The sequence below is a fragment of the Budorcas taxicolor genome, chromosome 5, assembly GCF_023091745.1.
Source record: "Budorcas taxicolor isolate Tak-1 chromosome 5, Takin1.1, whole genome shotgun sequence".
Lineage (NCBI taxonomy): Eukaryota > Metazoa > Chordata > Mammalia > Artiodactyla > Bovidae > Budorcas > Budorcas taxicolor.
The window spans coordinates 163,194,783-163,215,794 of record NC_068914.1 but is presented as its reverse complement, the minus strand read 5'-3'; the positions used below and the strand labels follow the sequence as shown (position 1 = coordinate 163,215,794).

At 55.1% G+C, this 21,012-nt stretch overlaps 1 protein-coding gene across 1 annotated transcript; it reads right to left on the bottom strand.

The window, feature by feature from the left end:
- Position 1: 1 nt before the first annotated feature.
- On the bottom strand, positions 2 to 19,689 carry SELENOO (selenoprotein O). Its single transcript, XM_052639331.1, has 9 exons — positions 19,118 to 19,689; positions 8,502 to 8,705; positions 7,601 to 7,781; positions 6,372 to 6,502; positions 5,763 to 6,043; positions 1,588 to 1,738; positions 813 to 998; positions 564 to 720; positions 2 to 444 (listed from the first exon to the last, which is right to left on the bottom strand). Exons 1-9 carry the CDS (start codon positions 19,687 to 19,689, stop codon positions 259 to 261), a joined length of 2,049 nt encoding a protein of 682 aa, XP_052495291.1. The 3' UTR covers positions 2 to 258.
- Between the last annotated feature and the right edge of the window lie 1,323 nt (positions 19,690 to 21,012).

The following is a 21,012-nucleotide window of genomic DNA, read 5'->3' as shown; positions in this document are numbered from 1 at the left end:
CCACTGACGAGGCTGCCGGTTTATTGGGGGGCCGCGCCCCACCCCCACCCCCGCCAGGTGGGTGGGGGCCGCGCGGTGCGGGCGTGGGGCATGTCATGGGGAGCAGAGCCTGGGGCAGGGGTGGCGAGTCGGCGTCGGGCGGAGACGGGTCAGGTCCTGACTGGACGTCTCCGCCGTCACGGAGAGACGGGAGCGGGGGCCGCCTCGTGGACTCAAGGGCTCGGCCCTGGGGTCTCCTGCGCGGAGTCCCCAGGGCGGTTACGAGGATCACGTCACGCACAGCTCTGCCGCCCAGAGCGGGGGCTTGCTGCTGTAGGAGCGCCGCCGGCCGGCCGCCCCGCCGGTCTCCGCGGCCGCCTCGCTGGCCTCCGCGGCCGCCTCGGGCTCGGCAGCCTCTGCCTCCCCGCCATAAGGGGTCTCCAGCAGCTTCAGCACCCGCCGCACCTGCAGAGGGGTGGAGAGCGAGGGGGGCTGTTGGGGACCGGCCTCCTCCGCAACCAGCGAAGGGCGGGCAGGGAGGTTGGGGGGGGGGCTGGTGGGGGTGGGGGGCAGGCGGCCCTTGCCTCCGCGAAGTCACCGCTCTCCGCAGCTTCAATGGCGCCCTGTGCAATGTAGTTCCTCAGCACGTACTTGGGGTTGTTGGCGCGCATGACACGTGTGCGCTCGGCCTGCCAGGTGGCCGCGTCGCCGCTGGCCTCCCGGTCCTTCTCCAGCCGGGCCCTACAACCCACTGGGCGTCAGCCGCGTAGCCCGGCCCGCGTTGGGGTCGGCGTGGGGGAGGGCAGGGGCACCGGGGGGAGGGCAGGGGGCACCTGTAGTCGTGGAGCCACGCGGCCCAGCGGCTCCTGTTCTTGCTGTGCAGCTCGGCCTCGCTCAGCTGCTCTAGCCGCGAGTGCTGCTCCACGCGCTCCAGCTCCCGAGCCAGGCTCGCCCGCGTGCCGATGAGCGCCAGGAGCTGCGGGTTTGACTGCGCCAGCATGAGCATCATGGCCAGCTGCCTGCGCGGAGCGGGCGCGTGAGGGGCCCCAGGCCAGCCCTCCCGGCCTGCCACACTGCTGTGCTCGGCCCCGCCAGGGCGGAGCCCGGGCCCGGCGGGTGGGGCAGATGGGGGAACGGGACAGGCCCGTCCCCTGGTGTTGACCCCGCCCATGGAGAACACAGCTGGATGCTCCACCTGGGGAGGGGGCAGGGCAGCCCCTGACAGCCCCTTCTCAGTCACCCTGGCTCTGTGCTCAGCAGGTCCTGCCGGCTCAGCCTCCCTCACACCGCCGCACTAGATTCCTGCTGGGCACCAAACTTGATGGGTTGAGTGTGGGCCCCACCCCAGGACACAACGGTGTGGAGAGCCTGCGGGGGCTGGCGACTGCGGGCCACAGCCAGGCTCTTCCTGGAGCCTCCCTGGAGCAGAAGCCACCATGCCTGACCCTGTGCTGCCTGGCCCCCATTCCAGCATCAGCATCGCGTCCTTTCCTCTGGCTGGCGGGCCTCAGGGCTACAGAGCCAGGGTCTGACCACCCATGGCTTTATTCTAAATATTCCTCCCTTTTCTGGAAACAAATTCCCGGGAAGCAAGACCCAAGCACGCACCGGGGATCCATCTGGGGTCGGAAGGCGAGCCTCAGCTCCTCCAGCGAGGCACACTGTGCAGTCAACGCGGCCAGGAACTCATCCAGGTCTGGGGACTCCGGCGCAGCTGGGAAAGATCTCAGCAGGTAGAAGGAGTTTGTGAAGTCAGCCCCTGGAACACAAAGCTGCTCAGGGCGCCGCCCCGTCACCAGACAAGCACACGTGTTCATCCGGCACGTGTGTGGGAGCCCTGCTGGGCGTCAGGGCAGGGGCTCCTGACCCCCCCACCCCCAGCCTGTTCTGTGCCGCCAACTTGGTCCCCACTCTGAACCTGACAGGTCACGCCATCTTCCAAGGCCTCTAAGCCCAGTCTCTTCATCGGTGACCTGCATAAACAGTCCAGGCACTGAGGCGGCCCTGGCCCCCATCACTGTCTGCGCCTTCAGCGCTGCACGCTCTGGGAGCTGCAAGGTTGAGCCAGCAGAGGACACGAGCTAACAGGTGTGTCGCGTGCTGTCCTTGGCCTGACTGGCTACATCAGTGTCACCATAACCCCTAAGGAAACGGCCAAAACCAGACAGGAGGAGTGGGGAACCAGAATGGTGTACACAAAAAACCACCTAAACACGAGCGTGGCGACAGAAAACAAGGGGCAAAAACGGTGCAAGATGCCACAGCGAAGCGGCCGATTCTTCCTCATCTGCAGCCCGGTGGAAAGTGAATGGACTAGGGCGCTGCCTGGCCCCGTGGTCAGCACTGTGCATTCACTGTCAAGGGCGTAGGGTCAACCCCTGGTTAGGGAACTAAGACCTTGAGAGGACCCCCCCCCAGCCAAAGTAAATGGATTAACGTCACTATTCAAAGAGCAAAGACCAGCAGGATGGATACAAAACACGGTCCAATGACCGGAAGACACTGAAGACACTTAAGCTGAAGGTGAAAAGATGGAAGAAACACACCACACGAACAGTAACCTACAGAGCTGGCCGGCTGTGCTGACACCAGAGAAGTAGACTTTCTGTGAGCACTCGACAAGGAGGAGCGTGAGATTCGGGTGAGTCGGTTCAGCAAGAAGAGACGACAGTCAAACGAGAGCCCCACGCACAGAGCAGGCACTCAGACTGAAGGGCAAGCGCATGTTTCGGCTGTGCTGGGTCCTCCCCGTAGTTTGTGGGGCTTCTCTAGATGCGCAGGGGCTGAGTTGTCCTGCGGCACGTGAGACCTTAGCTTCCCGACAAAAGATCAAGCCCATGACCCCTGCACTGGAAGAAAGACTCTTAACCACTGGACCACCGGGGAGTCCCTGAATCCATGGTAGAGAAACTGTACTCCAATGGACAACAACAACAGAACACAACTGAAGGGCAGAGTCTAGCAGTTTTGTAGGAGCTGGGATATCAGCACCTGACCCCTGGACAGAAGGTCAACAAGGAAACACCACCAAACCCAGCTCTCCACCCAAGCTCGCAGCTTCTCCAGGACAGACTGGGTGTCGGGCCATAAAATTAGTCTTAGTACCCTGAGAACACTGGTGTATTCTGCAACCACAGTGGAAAGAAGCTAGAAGTCACAAATGGAAGGAAAATTAGAGAGTGAAATGGTTGGATGCTACCATCGACTCAATGGACCTGAGTTTGAGCAAACTGGGATAGGGAAGCCTGGCTTGCTGCAGTCCATGGGGTTGCAAAGAGTCAGAAACAATTTAGCAACTGAATAACAATGTTAAAATTAATCAACTATTGGGTCTAAAAAGAAATCACAAGGGAAATGAGAAAACACTTGGAGGTATGAACCAAAAGCAGCAGTGCTCAGAGGGAAGTTTATAGTTATGTATGTCTGAACTAAAAGAACAGCACTCTTATCACCAGAAAAAAGAATGTAACTGTATGTGGTGATGGTTTCATGTTGCACGCCTGAGGCTTGTAAGATGCTGCACGTTAGTTACTTCTCAGTAAAAACATTTCAAATCAGTAGCCTAATCTTATACCTAAGGAACCAGGAAAAGAACAAACAAGGAAAGAACAGAAAGGAAGATGAAAGCAGAGGTAACTAGAGAAGAGAAGCGGGAGAGTGAGACCACAATCGGCTCTCCAAGAAGATCAGGAAAACTAACAAAGTTTCAGCTAAACCAATAGAAAATGGACTTTATTGACTACACCAAAACCTCTGACTGTGTGGATCACAATAAACTGGAAAATTCTTAAAGAGATGGGGATACCAGACCACCTGACCTGCTTCCTGAGAAATCTGTATGCAGGTCAAGAAACAACAGTTAGAACTGGACAAGGAACAACAGACTGGTTCCAAGTTGGGAAAGGAGTACATCAAGGCTGTATATTGTCATCCTGCTTATTTAACTTCTATGCAGAGTACATCATGAGAAACACTGGGCTGGATGAAGCACAAGCTGGAATCAAGATTGGCAGGAGAAATATCAATAACCTCAGATATGCAGATGACACCACCCTTATGGCAGAAAGTGAAGAGGAACTGAAGAGCCTCTTGATGAAAGTGAAAGAGAGTGAAAAAGTTGGCTTAAAGCTCAACATTCAGAAAATGAAGATCATGACATCTGGTCCCATCACTTCATGGGAAATAGTTAGGAAAACAGTGGAAACAGTGAGATACTTCATTTTGGGGGCTCAGAAATCGCTGCAGATGGTGATTGCAGCCATGAAATTAAAATGCTTGCTCCTGGGAAGAAAAGCTATGACCAACCTAGACAGCATATTAAAAAGCAGAAGTATTACTTTGCCAACAAAGGTCCATCTAGTCAAAGCTATGGTTTTTCCAGTGGTCATGTATGGATGTGAGAGTTGGACCATAAAGAAGGCTGACTGCTGAAGAACTGATGCTTTCAAACTATGGTGTTGGAGAAGACTCTTGAGACTCCCTTAGACTGCAAGATCAAACCAATCACTCCTAAAGGAAATCAGTCCTGAATATTCATTGGAAGTACTGATGCTGAGGCTGAAGCTCCAACACTTTGGCCACCTGATGGGAAAAACTGACACATCGGAAAAGCCCCTGATGCTGGAGGGATTGGGGGCGGGAGGAGAGGGGACGACAGAGGAGGAGACGGTCGGATGGCATCACCGACTCAATGGTCATGAGTTTGAGCAAGCTTTGAGAGTTGGTGATGGACAGGGAGGCCTGGCGTGCTGCAGTCCATGGGGTCGCAAAGAGTCGGACATGACTGAACTCACTAAGTGAAAGCGATAAAGAAAGAAAATAAGTAACAGTGATGATATCATTGCTGATTAGACAGAAATAAAAGATTAAGAAGACACTATGAATAATAATTCAGATAACTTAGACAACAGATTCCTAAAAAACATAAATTACCAGAACTGACTCAGGAAGAAAAAGAAAATCTCAGTAGTCCCATAGCAAGTAAAGAGATTATAAACTTCCTGACATATGAGACGTCAGGACAAGAGGGCTTCATGGTGAAGTCTACCAAACATTTAAAGAAGAGTTAACACCAATCCTTAGACTCTTCTAAAACACAGGAGGAAACATTTTCTAGCTCATTTCATGAAACCAGCACTGTCTTGATACCAAAGCCAAACAAAGGTACGATGAGAAAAGAAAGTCACAGATCAGTATCCCTTGTAAGTACAGACGTAAGGAACCTCAGCAAAATACTAGAAGGACCAAGTATGCAGGGTTTACCCCAGCATGCAAGGGGTGTCTGTGAGTCCCCTCCCAGCCTCAGGGGGATGGTGTTTGGAGACGGGGCCTTTGGGAGGTGGGTACGAGGGTGCAACCCTTCCAGCGGCTCCGTGTTCCTGCTCCCCACTTTGCCCTGTGAGGACGCAGCCAGCAGATGGCACCCCGAGGCTGGACGTCCAGCCACCAGGCTGTGAGAAGCAGTTTAAACAGAGACAGCACAGGGACAAAGAAGTGAGCCTGCGTGGTCACCTCGACTGACGCACAGTGTGAAAGCACGCAGCAGTGGACGGGAGGGAGTGTGCTCTACGGAGGGGAGCCAGTGTGACCTGGCCTGTGGCTCACAGCACACTCGTGTGAAGGCCGCTTTCCCCTAGGCGCCCGGCCGGCCACTTCCATTGGGCAGCACTGGGCCTCCGAGCCGGATCAGCCAGGAAGTCACATACGCCTTGCAAAGGCAGTCCCAGAGGACGGGAGGCGGGGACCCAGACAGCCGCAGCCCGTGATAGGCCGCGCCCGCTCACCGGTCAGGTGCATGGTCTCCAGGAGCTGGGCCACCAGGGCGCCATCCCCCTCCTGCTCCGTCTGCACGAGGCCCAGCTTCCGGCGCATCTTCTGCAGGTAGTGCCGGCCGAACTCGGCGTCGAACTCCTGCGCCAGTATGGCCTCAGCCAGCTCGAGGGGCAGCGCGGGGTCCAGGGCCTCGGCCAGCTTCTGCAGGTTCCACTTGCACACCTCGGGCTGCTTGCTGTACGAATAGCGCCCGGCGGCGTCGGAGGCGTTGCACACGTGACCAGGGTCGTACCTGCCGCATGGGCAAGAGTGGGTGGTGCCTAAAGGGACCCACCGAGGGACCCGGGTGGACACCGCTGTCCTGCCCTGTCCCACGGGGCCCTTCAGCCTCACCTGCCCCTTCAGCCCACTTTCTACCCAAGAATGGAGGGTGCTGGTTAAACGCTTCTGCGCTAAAGCCCTCTGGGGGATTCCTGCTCTGGGAATGGCTAGCTGGCCAGGCCTTGCTAAGAATCAAACACTGAACAGAACCTTCACGAAAACAGCCATGCAGGCCTGTGATGCCCGTGCTGATGGCGTGTGGCTCCCCGGGGGCCGATGGCGGGCAGCAGGACGCCCACCTGTCCAGGAAGCCGAAGGGCCCGTAGTCGATGGTGAGCCCCACGATGCTCATGTTGTCTGTGTTGAGCACGCCGTGGCAGAAGCCCACACACTGCCACTCAGCCACCAGCCGGGCCGTGCGCCGGGTCACCTGCAACAGGACGGCCGCCGCTGCGCCCGCTGGCCCGGCCCCTCCGCGCGACTCCCGGGGCCAGCCCAGCATCCTGCCCTGACTTGGGAAGAACGCCCACACACCACCGTCTCTTCAGTTCAGTTCAGTCGCTCAGTCACATCCGACTCTGCGACCCCATGAACTGCAGCGCGCCGGGCCTCCCTGTCCATCGTCTCTTACATACTCACTATTGTGGCTTTTACCCAAACCAGAGAAATCAGGGAACCCTGATGTTCTCACGATACAGGCCCCCACGTGCGAAGACCATGTTGAAAGAAGGAAGCAAGTCACCATGTTATCAGGCAAACCCGCCCCAGGTCCAGCCTCACCCGGGGCTGCAGGGGACGAGGCTTCACCAGCCCACCTGGGCAGCCAGGGCCCAGCGCCGGCCCTGCTGCCCCACACCCAGCCAGGGGGAGCCCTGCGAGCCGCAGGTGCGCCCAATGGCCCTGTGGCCCGCTGAGCAGCCCACCCGCAGTGTGCCTTCTGAAGCTGCAGGCACTGTCTGCACTGGACGGCACCACACTCGGCTTCACTGACCAAGAGGCCAGGCTCAGGCCGCCACCTTGGGTGTGAGCGGAGCCTCAAGCCTCCCTGGCACTGCCCGCATGACAGATGGGAAGACACTGACTGAAGGGTCTGGGGAGGGGCCAGGCTGCCCCAGTGTGTCTCTGCACATGGCCCCCGGGTGTAGGTGGGGCACGCTGCTCTGTGCCCACTTGCGGGAGCGCCTGCACGGCCCCTGGGACCACGCTTGAGAGTTCTGGGGTGCATTCAGCCCTGAGCCAGGACAGTCAGCGTGTCCCCCAATCAAGAGGCTTAGGGGTGTGTGCCGGGGGCGGCTGTGTGCACAGGCCCCACGTGGGAGACCCAGCACCTGCCAGCCCTGACCCCCCCCAGATCTCTGCATGGCTCCTCGAGGCTGCTCAAATGGGGGTCAGTCCCAGGACCCTGACCCTCAGCATCGGAGAAGCTGGCCCTGGGCCAAGCCAGTGGGTGGTGATGAGGGTTTGGGACAGGAGGGGCCTCGGAGGGCAGGACCCCCAGCGCCCACCCTCGGGGGCGGCCCTGACTGACCTCCCGGAAGAAGGCGGCGTGTCTCTGCACATGGTCTCCGGGGTGAGAGGCCTGGATCTCGGGGTAGAAGGTGGTGATGACGTAGTCGAGCATCTGCAGGCGGATGTCATCCCTCCCCACGCTGGGGCCCGCCCGGCCCGTGTGCTCGTCTCTGGGCTTGAAGATCTCAAAGGATCCGAACCTGGAGGGGAGACCCACGTTGATCACAGGTTAAACATGACACCTCCCCTCTTGAGTGAGGCGGGAAGGGGGTTGCTGTCAGCGCCCGTGGCCAGAGCAGGGGTCGGGGGGGACAAACCATACAAACACGGCTGATCTTCAGGGACACAGGCTGATACAGGGCACCTCCCAGGGCACGTGGGGCAGGACAGCCACGGCCGCCCTGCGGGGATGAGGCGATCCGTGCTGTCTCACGGAGGGAGGAGGCCTGTACTGGGGTGAGCTGGGGTCAGCAGTGGGGCAGCTACACCCCCAGGGGGCAGGGCAACGTCCAGAGCCAGGTTTGCTGGTCACACGGGCCGACTACCAGCAGTTTGTGGGTGGAGGCCAGGGGTGCTGCCCGACCACCTACGTGACACAGACCAGCTCTCAGCAGACCATCTGGTCTGGCCCTGGGGGCCCAGCACCTCCACCCCAGAGACAAAGGCGAAGCCAGAGACGGCCGAGCCATGGGGTCGGCTGGTACCGAGCACTTGATTCCAGGCAGCTTGGTGGCCGTGAGGACACACAGGCCCGGCAGCAGGAGGCCTCCACTTGGCAGACGGGGCCCTGGGAGCAGGTGTGCTGGGCGTCGCGGGCCCTCGCCCAACCAGGCGGGGGAGGCTGCTTTCCCTGCGCCTGAGGCAGCCCCTGGTCACAGACGCCAGCCCCTGGCCTGGGGACGTGAGTGCGCGGGCCTTACCTGAGGAACGTGGGGGCCAGGCGCAGCACCACGGCGCACGGCTCGGGCCGCGGGTTCCCGTCGTAGAAGGCGTCACGCACGACGGTGGACTGGGAGGAGACGCAGGAGCCGGCCCGCGTGGTGGGGATGCCCAGGTGGAACATGGCCTCGCTGCACAGGAACTCGCGGATGCTGGAGCGCAGCACCTTGCGGCCATCCGCCTGTCTGAGGTCAAGCACAGAGGTCACTGCCGGGCACCAGCAACACAGGCGCAGCTGCAGGCCAAAGGGACAGGAGGAAGGCCGCTACCGGCTCCTAAAACCAGCCCAGGGGCAGCTCTGGCGGCACCATGGAGCGAGTCTGTTTTGAATGACCCCAGATGCTATGCCCCTAACGTCCTGCAGGTCTAGACCCACAGCACGGGTGCCCGGCCTGCCGTGGGAGCCGAGTCCACACTGAGACAGGGAGAGCCACCCCCTGGGTCACACGCACACTTGTAACTCTACAGTTCTGTGTCTAAGGGTTTACTTTGTGAAAAAATGCAACAACACAGACACAGTACCGTCTGCAGCGGGGGGAGGACTTCGGTCCACCTTGGGCAGCTCGGAATGACTCGGACGTTCTCTTCTTATCCTAAACTGACATAATCATTGTTTTAAATGGACTTTATTTTCCTAGGCAGTGTTAGGCTCTCAGCAAAACCGATCAGCACGCAGAGATTTCTCATATATCCCCCGGCATCAACACTCCTCCCAGACAGGACATCCGTCAGTCAGTGAACCCACACTGACATGTCACCACCCCCAGAACCCATGTTTACATCAGGGTTCCCCCTTGGTGTTGCCCATCCTGTGGGTCTGGACAACTGCCCAGACAGGGACCCACCGTGACTACAGGGTCACACAGAGAAGTTTCACTGCCCAAAGTCCTCTGTGCTGCACCGAGCCATCTCTCACCTCCCAACCCCTGGTCTTTTCACTGTCTCCAGAGTTGCCTCTTCCAGGATGTCATAGTGTCACAGACTTGGAATCATACTGTGTGACCTTTTCAGACTGACTTTCTTCACTTACTGATATGCATCCAAGCTTCCAACATGTTCTTTCATGGCCTGATGGCTCATTTCTTTTTTTCCTTTCTATTCTTTTGCTGAATAATATTCCATTGTCTGTTCTATCTCCTCACCTTGAAGGACATCTTGGTGGGTTCTGAGTTTTGGCAATTAGGAATACAGTTGCTGTGAATATCCGTATACAGAGTTCCACGTGGACACGTTTTTACCTCCTTTGGGTAAATACTACGTCGTATGACTGCTGGACCACGCGGTGACAACATCCTTGGCTTGGTAAGAGACCACCAGTCTTCCCAAGCAGCCGGGCCATTCTGCACTCCCAGGGGCGATGATGTGCTTTCCTGTTGCTCCACGCCCTTCCTAGCATTCTGTGTTGTCAGTGTCCTGGAACTTGGCCGTTCTCGCGGGTGTAGTGGTGTCTCACGGTTTTAATTTGCATTTTCCCGATGACACATGATGTGAAATATCTTTCCATGTGCTTAGACGCCATCTCTGCATCTTCTTTGGGGAGGTGTCTAACAAAGTCTTTGCCCCATTTTAAAATAAGTTTGTTTTATTGTTGTTGAGTTTTAAGAGCTCTTTGTATGTTTTGTATGACAGACATTTATCAGATGTGTCTTCGGCAGAGATTTTCTCCCAGTCTGTGGCTTGCCGTTCTCCTGACACTTTCACAGAAGTTTTACATTTAATAAAGGCCAGCCTATCATCTATTTCATGGGTCCCGTCTTCTGTGTGGTATCTGAAAAGCCATTTCCATACCTGAGGTCACTCAGATTCTCTGTTTTATCTTCTAGGAGTTTCACAGTTTGCATTTTGTGTGTAGGTCTGTCATCCATTCTCAGTTAATTTTTGTAGAGGGCGTCAGGTCTGTGCCTAGATTCTCTCTCTTTTTTTTAATGTGGACTTCCAGTTGTTCCAGTTCAGTTCAGTCGCTCAGTCATGTCTGACTCTTTGCGACCCCATGGACCACAGCACGCCAGGCCTCCCTGTCCGTCACCAACTCCTAGAGTTCACCCAAACCCATGTCCACTGAATTGGTGATGCCATCCAACCATCTCATCCTGTCGTCCCCTTCTCCTTCTGCCCTCAATCTTTCCCAGCATCAGGGTCTTTTCAAATGAGTCAACTCTTCGCATCAGGTGGCCAAAGTACCAGAGATTCAGCTTCAGAATCAGTCCTTCCAGTGAACACCCAGGACGGATCTCCTTGCAGTCCAAGGGACTCTCAAGAGTCTTCTCCAACACCACAGTTCAAAAGCATCCATTCTTCGGCACCTAGCTTTCTTTATAGTCCAACTCTTACATCCATACATGACCACTGGAAAAACCACAGCCTTGACTAGATGGACCTTTGTTGACAACATAACGTTTGTTTTTTAATATGCTGTCTAGGTTGGTCATAACTTTCCTTCCAAGGAGTAAGCGTCTTTTAATTTCATGGCTGCAGTCACCATCTACAGTGATGCTGGAGCCCCAAAAAATAAAGTCTGACACTGTTTCTACTGTTTCCCCATCTATTTCCCATGAAGTGATGGGACCAGATGTCATGATCTTCGTTTTCTGAATGTTGAGCTTTAAGCCAACTTTTTCACTCTCCTCTTTCACTTTCATCAAGAGGCTTTTTAGCTCCTCTTCACTTTCTGCCATAAGGGTGGTGTCATCTGCATAGCTGAGGTTATTGATATTTCTCCCGGCAATCTGGATTCCAGCTTGTGCTTCATCCAGCCCAGCGTTTCTCATGATGTACTCTGCATAGAAGTTAAATAAGCAGGGTGACAATATACAGCCTTGACGTACTCCTTTTCCTATTTGGAACCAGTCTGTTGTTCCATGTCCAGTTCTAACTGTTGCTTCCTGACCTGCATACAGGCTTCTCAAGAGGCAGGTCAGGTGGTCTGGTATTCCCATCTCTTTCAGAATTGTCCACAGTTTATTGTGATCCACACAGTCAAAGGCTTTGGCATAGTCAATAAAGCAGAAATAGATGTTTTTCTGGAACTCTCTTGCTTTTTTGATGATCCAGCAGATGTTGGCAATTTGATCTCTGGTTCCTCTGCCTTTTCTAAAACCAGCTTGAACATCTGCAAGTTCGCGGTTCACATATTGCTGAAGCCTGGCTTGGAGAATTTTAAGCATTACTTTGCTAGCGTGTGAGATGAGTGCAGTTGTGTGGTAGTTTGAGCATTCTTTGGCATTGCCTTTCTTTGGGATTGGAAAGTTATTCCAGTAAAACCTGTTGAAAATACTATCATTGCTCCATCGGATTGCCTTTGCCCCTTTGTCAAAGACCCATGTTTATGCAGGTCTATTTCTGGGCTCTCTGCTCTGTTCCACTGATCTATCCATTCTTTGGGCAAAACTACACCCTCTTGAGTACCACAGCTTTACAGTCAGTCTTGAAGTGGGGGCGCTGCCAGTCCTGACTTTGTTCGTCTCCCTCAATATTGAGCTATTCTGGGTTTTCTGCCTCTTGATAAAAATTTTAGAATCATTTTGTCAATTTCTACAAGATAACTTGCTGAGACTTTAATTGGGGTTGCACTGAATCTATAGACTGAGTTGGGAAGAACTGACATATTGGCAATATTAAATCTTCCTATCCATGAACATGGAACATCTTTACACTGATTTAGTTATTTATTTTTTTATCAGTCTTGTACTTTTCCTCATAGAGATCTTTTGTTAGATTCCCACCTAAGTATTTCATTTTCAGCAATGCTAATGCAAACAGTGTTTTTAATTTCAAATTCCACTAACTGCTCTGAGCTCATTTTGGTCCATTCTTTGAGATTTTCTGCATAGATGTCCATTTGCAAACAAAGACAGTTTTTTATTTCTTCCATCTCAATGTGTATGTCTTTGATTTTCTTACCTTGTTGCATTAGCGAGGACCTCCAGGGCTGCTGAGAAGCAGTGGTGAGATGGAACATCCTTGCCTTGTTTATGACCTTAGTGGGAAAGCTCTGAGGTTCTCATGACGAAGTAGCTATAGGTTATCTCATGATGACAATTTAGCTATAGGTTTTCTGTAGAAACTCTGATAAAGTTGAGGAAGTTCCTCTCTATGTCTGATTTATCATGAAGAGTGTTAGAGTCTGTCAAATGCCTTTTCTACTTCAACTAATATATGATTTTCCTTCTTTAGCCTGTTGATCTGATGGATCACATCGATTGATTTTTGAATGTTGAACGAGCCCTGCATACTTGGAATAAATCCCTTTGGTGGTGATGTATGATTCTTTTCCTACATTGCTGAATTCTGTTTGCAATGTTCTGTTGAGGAATGCTTTGTCTGTGTCCATGAGGGATCTGGTCTACCGTTTTCCTGTGCTGCCTTTGTCTAGATCTGGTGTCAGGGCAACGCTGGACTCAGGATGAGTCAGGGATTAGTTCCTCTGCTCCCATTCTCTGAAAAGAGTGGCATAATTTTGTCCTTAAATGTTTGGTAGAATTCACCAGCGAACTCATCTGGGCCTGATGCTTTCTGTTTTGGAAGGCTACTAATTGATTCAATTTCTTTAATATATATAGGCCTATTCAGGTTGTCTATTTTTTCTTGTGAGTTTTGGCAAATTGTCTTTCAAGGAATTGGTCCTTTTCATCTAGGCTAGCAAATTTGTGAACGTAGCACGTTCAAAGTCTTTTAATTTCCTTTTAACGTCTATACGAATGGTATGATCTTCCCTCTTTGATTCCTGGTATTTGTATTTGCGTCCTAACTTTCTTTCCCAATTAGCCTGGCTAGAGGCTTATTGATTTTACAGATATTTTCAAAGAGAAAGCTTCTGATTTCACTGATTTCTCCTCTATTTATTTCCTATTTCAATTTCATTGATTTCTGCTCATTCTTATTTTTTGTTTACTTTGGAAAGCAGCTATGCTCGCCACTATACCACCAACACATACAACGTTTTCTTTGCTTCCTTTGGACTGGATCTGCTCTTTTCTTTGTGGCTTCCTAGGGGACGCTTGAATGCTGGTTTTAGATCTCTTCACTAACATACGCACTCACTCACTGCTATAAATACAGAAGCTCTGCTTTCACTGTGCCCCACACATTTGATATTGTCACTTTCATTTAGTTCAAAACATTCAAAAATTTCTCTTGGGATGGTGGCTCAGATGGTAAAGAATCTGCCTGCAATGCTAGAGACTCAGGTTCGATCCCTGGGTTGGGAAGATCCCCTAGAGAAGGGAATGGCTACCCACTCCAGTATTCTTGCCTGGAGAATTCCACAGACAGAGGAGCCTGGTGGGTTACAGTCCATGGAGCTGGAAAGAGTCAGACATGACGGAAGCAACTGACATGCATTATTTAGAAGTATGTTGCATAACCTCCAAGAATTTGGGGGTTTCCAGTGATCTGTTGGGAGAAGGCAATGACAACCCACTCCAGTACTCTTGCCTGGAAAATCCCATGGACGAAGGAGCCTGGTGGGCAGCAGTCCATGGGGTCGCCAAGAAGCAGACACAACTGAGCGACTTCACATTCAATTTTCACTTTCCACTTTCATGCCTTGGAGAAGGAAATGGCAACCCACTCATGTTCTTGCCTGGAGAATCCCAGGACGGGGGAGCCTGGTGGGCTGCCGTCTATGGGGTCGCAGAGTTGGAGATAACTGGAGCGACTTAGCAGCAGCAGTGATCTGTTATTGATTTCTACTTTGATTCCATTGTGGCCTGAGAACAGACACTGTATAATTTCTATTTTAAAAAATTTGTTTAGGTGTGTTTTATGGCTTAGACTGTGGTTTATCTGGATAAATGTTCCATGTGGGCCTGAGAATATGTATTCTGTTGTGAGATGAAGCAGGCCTAGATGTTCATTACATCCAGGTGACCGATGGTGTTAATTGAGCTCAAAAGTGTCCTTATCAATTTTCTGCCTGTTGGCTCTGTCCATTTCTGATAGAGGGGTGTTGAAGTCTCAACTATGATAGTGGGTTCCTCTACGCCTCTCTGAAGTTGTCAGTTTCTGCCAAATGGCACTCTGATGCTGCTGTTTGACACATATACCTTAAGGACGGGCTTCCCTGATAGCTCAGTTGATAAAGAATCCGCCTGCAATGCAGGAGACCTTGGTTTGATCCCTGGGTCAGGAAGATCTGCTGGAGAAGGGAAAGGCTACCCACTCCAGTATTCTGGGCTGGAGAAGTCCATGGACTGTATCGTCCCTGGGCTCACGAAGAGTCGGACACGACTGAGCGACTTTCACTCACTCCCCTTAAGGACTGTTCCGCCACGCTGGCCCCCGCTTTATCCCTAGTAACTTTCCTTACTCCAAAGTCCACTCTTTCTGGAATCAATACGGCCCCTCCGGCTTGTTTTTAGATTAGTGTTAGCATGGCACACTAGTATCCGTTTACTTTTAATCTACACGTTTTCATATTTAAAGTGGATTTCTTATGGACGACATATAAGACTTTTTAAAAATTCTTTTGACAGTATCTTGTGTTTTAATTAGTGCATTTAGATCAAAATGTTTAGACCAGAGTGTTTTCCTTTGACTCCTTTTCTTCCTTTTTCTTTCCCCTTCCTTGCTCCTTCCCACCCCCCACCCCATCTTTTGTGGTTTTAATTGAGCATTTTGTGATTATATTTTCTCCTTTGTCACTAGTTCTCTCCTGGCATATCAGTAATACTTTTTTGTGTTTTGTTTTCTTACTCTTTGAAAAATGGCTGCCCTGGAGTTTGTAATACACGTTCACAACTAATGCAACTCTACTTTCCAGCACACTGTACTAGTCCATAGCGAGTATGAGTACTTTATAACAAAGGTAATCCCAACCCCTTCCTCCCGCCCCATTCCATTTGGTGTCACCAATCTCACTCACATATGATCAAACGCATTGCCTCTGCTACTCTGAGCTGTCCCCCGCTGTGTCAGTGGCGATGAAGAGGGAAGCTCTCTGCGCCCAGTGCCTGCTCCTGTGCTCGTCCTGCGATTATGTGGCTTCAAGCTCCTGACCCGTATCTCTGTCATTCTCTACATCTCTCAGCATTTTTTGCAAAACAGATCTCATGGTAACAATTTCCCTCAACTTTTCTTTGAGGTAGTCTGTCTCCTTCACTGCTAAGGGATAATTTCACAGGGCACAGAGTCCTAGGTGGGTGAGTCTTCTCCCCTTACTGCGCTTTCCTTTGCTCGCCTGGCTTTTGAGAGGTCAGCTGTCATTCTAATCTCTGCTCCTCTGTACGTGAAGTGTGTCCTTCCTCTAGCTTTTTGCACTTTTTTCCTTTATTTTTGCTCTTCTGTAGTTTGAAAATTACAAGCTTAGGTGTAGTGTTTGTTTTTGTAGGGGGGTCAGGCAGACATTTACCTTGCTTGGTGCACTCTGAGCTTCTCGCATCTGCTTGGTACCTGGTATTAATTTGGGGAAATTCTCAGTCACCACAGTAAGTGTGTCTTCCACCCCTTTTTCTCTCCTGGCATCCTGCTGCATGCTGCCTGCCTCGTTTGCAGCCCTGCAGTTCTTGCGACAGTGTTTGGGCTTTTCAGTTTTTCCTTTGCATCTTTGTAGGTTTCTCCTGAGATATCCTCAAGCTCAGAGATTTTTCCTCATCTGTGTCCAGTCTAGTAATATGTCCATCAGAGGCATTCTTCATTTTTGTTAGTGTTTTTACTAGAAATCTCTAGCACTTCCTTCTGGTCTTTCTCAGAACTCCCATCTCGCTGCCCGCGTCGCCCATCTGTTCTTGCATGCTGCCTACTCCATCCGTTAGAGCCTCTGACATACTCGTCACAGTCATGCCAAGCCTTCGGCCTGATAGTTCCAACACCTCTGCCATGTCTGCGGCTAATTCTGATGCTGGCCCTGTCGCTTCCAACTGTGTTTTCTGCCTTTCAGTATGTTTTATAATTTTTTCTTGATAGCCAGGCATGATGTTCGGGGCAAAGAGAACAGCTATAAGCTGGCCTCTGGGCTGAGAACATCCACAGGCGCTCTTCAGCCTCCCCTACGCCAGAGGCTGGAGCCGAGCCCTTCCCCTTCCCCAGGTCAGTCAGGCTCTGATAAGACCCCGGCAGGTCAGCCTCGGGTTAATTAGCTCCCCGAGGGCAAGCTTGCTAAGAACACGGTGCTCCTGTGAACTTCAAACGGCTCCATTTCCCCACTCCTGCCAGAAGCACAAAGGGATTTTCCACCAGCATTCACTGTGAGGACCTAGTGGAGCTCCAGGAGATAAAACTCAGCGAAGCGCAGGGGCCCCTTGTGACTGGGGCCCTTGGGGTTTTAACTGGCTTGTCCGCACTCAGCCTCCAGCAAATCATCACTCGCAGGGCAACTGTTCCTGGAGACTCCTGCTCTGGTGATGCACAATTCTCTGGCTTTGCCTGTCAGTCTCTCCAGTCGGGGCCAGGGCATGGGTGGGCAGCGATTTGCCCTCTGACCTCCCTTTTCTTGCAGATCCAAGAAGACCTGTTGATTTTTCAGTGTGTTCAGCTTTTCACCCATTAGAACGGAGTGACGATACCCAAGGTTTCTTACTCTGTGTTTTTTTAAATGACAGGAAAGTCACAGCAGTGCACGGGAACAGCCGGCCTGCATGAGCCAGGTCCTTGGCCCTCCTTGTAAGGCAAGGGGGCTGGACACCTCGACCTCTAAGAGCCCCCACCCAGCAAGCAACCACAACAAAGTGAGTTTGGATCTCTGCCCTTCAGAGTTGGGCCTGGTGCCCTGGCCTGGCCCAGGGCACGGAAGCATCCAAGCACTCCCCTAGTGGGAAGGCACTTAGAAAATTCTCTAGGAAAAAAAACCTCTGGGCTCACTTCCGTCTCACCTGCCAAAGGACAAGGACGCTGCATGAAGGTGTCTGGGATGCACCCCTACCCACGTCCTCTGCAGAGAAGAGGCCGGCATGAGCTCGAGGTGCTGGGGCATATGCCTAGAGTGGGCCCAGTGGTCAGCAGAGACCTCCGTGGGCCTCCACGCGGCGTGGGGACCACCTCGGCCTCCTGCCTCCCCCTCACCCAGGAGGGGCTTATCCCAGGTGCGACTGACACCTCTAGAAACCAGGCCTGACGGTCACCCCAAGGCTGTCTGCAGGCTGACCGCACCTGCCTCTGGTTGGTGAGACTCAGCTGCATTCCACTCACCCCCCTGTGGTCTGTAATCTGTCCTCAAATGTCACTCCACCCCCGGCCTGGCCTATTCAGCAGGAAGCCAGCACTGTTCAAGCTACTTGTGGATCTGGTAAAAAATGATCCAGAAACAGACCAGCTACCTCCTCGCCCAGGGCGAGGTACCCCAAGCAGAAACCAGAACCGTAGAATGATCACACAGCAAGGGTACAGGGCCTTCCCTAACCCTGCCCCACAGAGAGGGACACGTGGCAAGCACCGCTGCACCTGCTGTCCCTCCGCCCCCAGCTCACACCTGGGGACGCCAGCAGCTGCTGGCCTAACCCACTCACACCACTTCAGATGCCAGCCTCAAGTGTTGCTGAGGCTGGGGACCCCAGGAAACGCTGGGGCTGGTAGGTGGGCGCAAGTCTGTGAACAGTCAGACAGCCCCTTTCTTTGAAAGGACTTCAGGTCTGGAAACACTGACTTACAACTCAAGTCTTCAAACATTAAAAGCAACTTCCAGCAGCATGTTCCTCTCAAAAAAATGATTTTATAACAAAAACGAAGAGTCAAAATGAACACAGGAAGTTGAAAGATGCTCATACAGTGTGCAAGCCCCAGTGTGAGACGTTTACACATGACGGAAGGTGCAGACAACTCTGAGCAGGTTGTTCCAGGACCGTGGTGGGGGTGCCAGGCTGAACTTAGGACGTCTCAGACACAGAAAGGTTTGAAGACTAGGTTGTGAGGTGGAGCTGCTACAGAAGTGGGGGTGGGGGGCGCGTTCAGTACCTGGACAGAGGGGAGGCGAGAGCTCATGGGAGGGGCCAGACAACAGCCACACCTTCAGAATGTCTTTGAACATAAAACTCCAAGTTAGGTGTAGTTCTTCTGGCCATTCAACAGGCATTTACCAGTATGGGCGACGGATATGAACTTTTTTGTGTTAAAGAGCAGAACAGACTGTCAGCCGCGGGCATACAGCAGAGGCGGGACAGCTGGGCACCCTGCTGGGTAGGGATCCGGACCCAGGCCGGCAGCGCGAGCCCCCGGAGAAGCACGGACAGCGCCCACCTCACTGCGCCCTCAGAGCAGGGCTGGCCCCAAGGGCTCGGAGTAAGTAGGCATCCGCGGTGCCAAGTGTGTGGGAGGCAAGCCGACGGCCCGGTCAGCATTCAGACGAAGCCTTGAGCGCCGGAGCGCTGGCAGCCCCGCGGGGCACGCGGTAAACACGAGCGCGTCACGCGCAGAACTGGCTCCGAAGTCGGTGGGTCGTTTATCGGAACAGAGCGCGGGCAGCGGCCAGCGCGGCGGGACCAGACGCTCAGCCCGAGCCGAAAGGCCGCAGGGCCGCACCGCGCCAGGCGGGGCCGCGGGGGCGCTCGGGGGCGGCCAGGAGCCGCGCACGGCTCCGGGCCTCGGGCCTCGGCCCGGGCGCGCCTGCGCAGCTCGCTCTAGGGTCCCGGGCCACACGCCTCACCCGCGGGCGCACCCCCGAACACACCTGGAGAAGGGCGTGGGCCCCGCGCCCTTGAGCTGCAGCTCCCAGCGCTCGCCGGCCTCGGTGCACACCTCGCCCAGGTACATGGCGGCGCCGTCGCCCAGCTGCCCGGCGAACTGGCCGAACTGGTGGCCGCAGTAGCAGTGCGCGGCGGGCTCGGCGCCCGGCAGCAGCGCGTTGCCGCTGAAGAAGAGCGCAGCCTCGGCCTCGCGCGCCTCGCGGGCGGCGGCGTCGGCGGCGGGCGGCGCGTCCAGGCCCAGCAGCGCCAGCGCGGGCTCCGACAGCGCCACGACGCGCGGCCGCCGCAGGGGCTCGGGCCGCGCGCGGCTGAAGCAGGCGCCGGGCACTGGCCGCGGCGCGGACGGGGCGCCCTCCGGGCCGGGCGGCGGCGTCTCCACCGGCAGCGCGCGCAGGGCGCGGTTGTCGAAGCGCAGCCCGGCCAGCCAGCGGGGCGCGGGCTCCATGGCGCCGGCCAACGCGGAGCAGCGGGCGGACGGCGGGCGGCGGCCGAGGGGCGGCGGCCGGGCGGGGGCGACCGCGAGAGAGGCCGCTAGCGCTGCGCGGAGCGCGGCCATCGGAGGCGCCTCAGCGGCGGAAGCTCCACCGCCCCGAAAGGAAGTCCCGCCGCCCCGGAAGCCCCGCCGCCCCGACAGGAAGTCCCGCCCCGGGCTCGCCTCCCGGTTGCCCGGGCCGCGCCTGATTGACAGGGATGCTGCAGAGTCGGACACGCCTGGGCCGAACGGGACGCCCGCGGAAGCCTGGCTCTGGCTGGTCGCGCCGTCCGCCCGCCTCCTTCCCAGGTCCTGCCTGGGGGACCGCGAGGTCCCAGCCGGACCCGGGGGGAGCGCGCGGCGGGGACTGCCCCGCGCCACAGCGGCTGGTCATGGAGGTCCGCCCTGCGGGGCTCCGGCCCGTCCGGACGGAGCGCTCCGGGCCGGTGACCGTGCCGAGTGACGGCCCCAGGGGACCCTCGGGGTGCCCCCCAGTTCTGCATGAAGCAGGACTAGCTTTGTTGGGGTCTAGCCCTTGACTGTCCTTTTACCAGCGCGCACAGGAAAGGGGGGGGGGGGGGGGGGAAAGACAGCGGCGCTGGTCCAGATCTGGCCGGAAGTCAGGGGTCAGGTTCGGGCCAGGAAGGCCCCGGGGTGAAGCCGAAGCCGGGGGCGCGGCCGCTTCCTCCTCTGGCGGGCCGGCGCCTCTCCTCCTCCTGCCGGTCGCCTCCCCTCCCGCTGCCCTCCCCCGGCCGGGAGCCGGCGCCCCGCTGTCCCGCTGCCCCTCCGCCCTCCGCCCCTCCGCTTGCCTGTTCAGCCTCCCTCGGGTCACCCCATGCTTTTCCTTGAGCTTCTCTCTGAAATAAGCAGGCTCTTACTCTCTCCCACGCTCTGGGAGGCCAGCAGCTGTGCTGATCCGGGCTGCAGTTTCCCTAGAAACCTCCCCCCGTGGACGCCCAGGAGGCTGGGGCTGGCGCGGGGTGGGGAAGGCCAAGCCTGGCCTCGAAGGGCCCGCCCTAGGTGAGGAGTTGGGGTCAGCGTGCAGTGTGACTCCTGAGTCCAGTTCAGAAGAGCCTTGCCTGGAGAGGGTGGTCCTCGGAGGGGTTCCAAAGCACCCCCCCCACCCGAGCCCAGAGCAAAACCTGAGACCTGGACAAACTCCAGAGCGCCCTCCTGACTGGGCTGCTCTGTCCAGAAGCTCCGATCCACATCTGACATGGGGGGTGGCCCGGAACTGCCTCCTGGGGTCACTGCCCAGTTCCTAGACCTCGTGTGACCCCCCGCTCTGCCCTGCCGGTTCCACTCCGTCCAGCTTTGGTCCCCCTCCCTGAGAGAAGCAAGGATGCTACGGTCTGCCTGGATGTCGGGGACAACGCGGTGAGGGTCTCACGGCTGCTTGGCACCCAG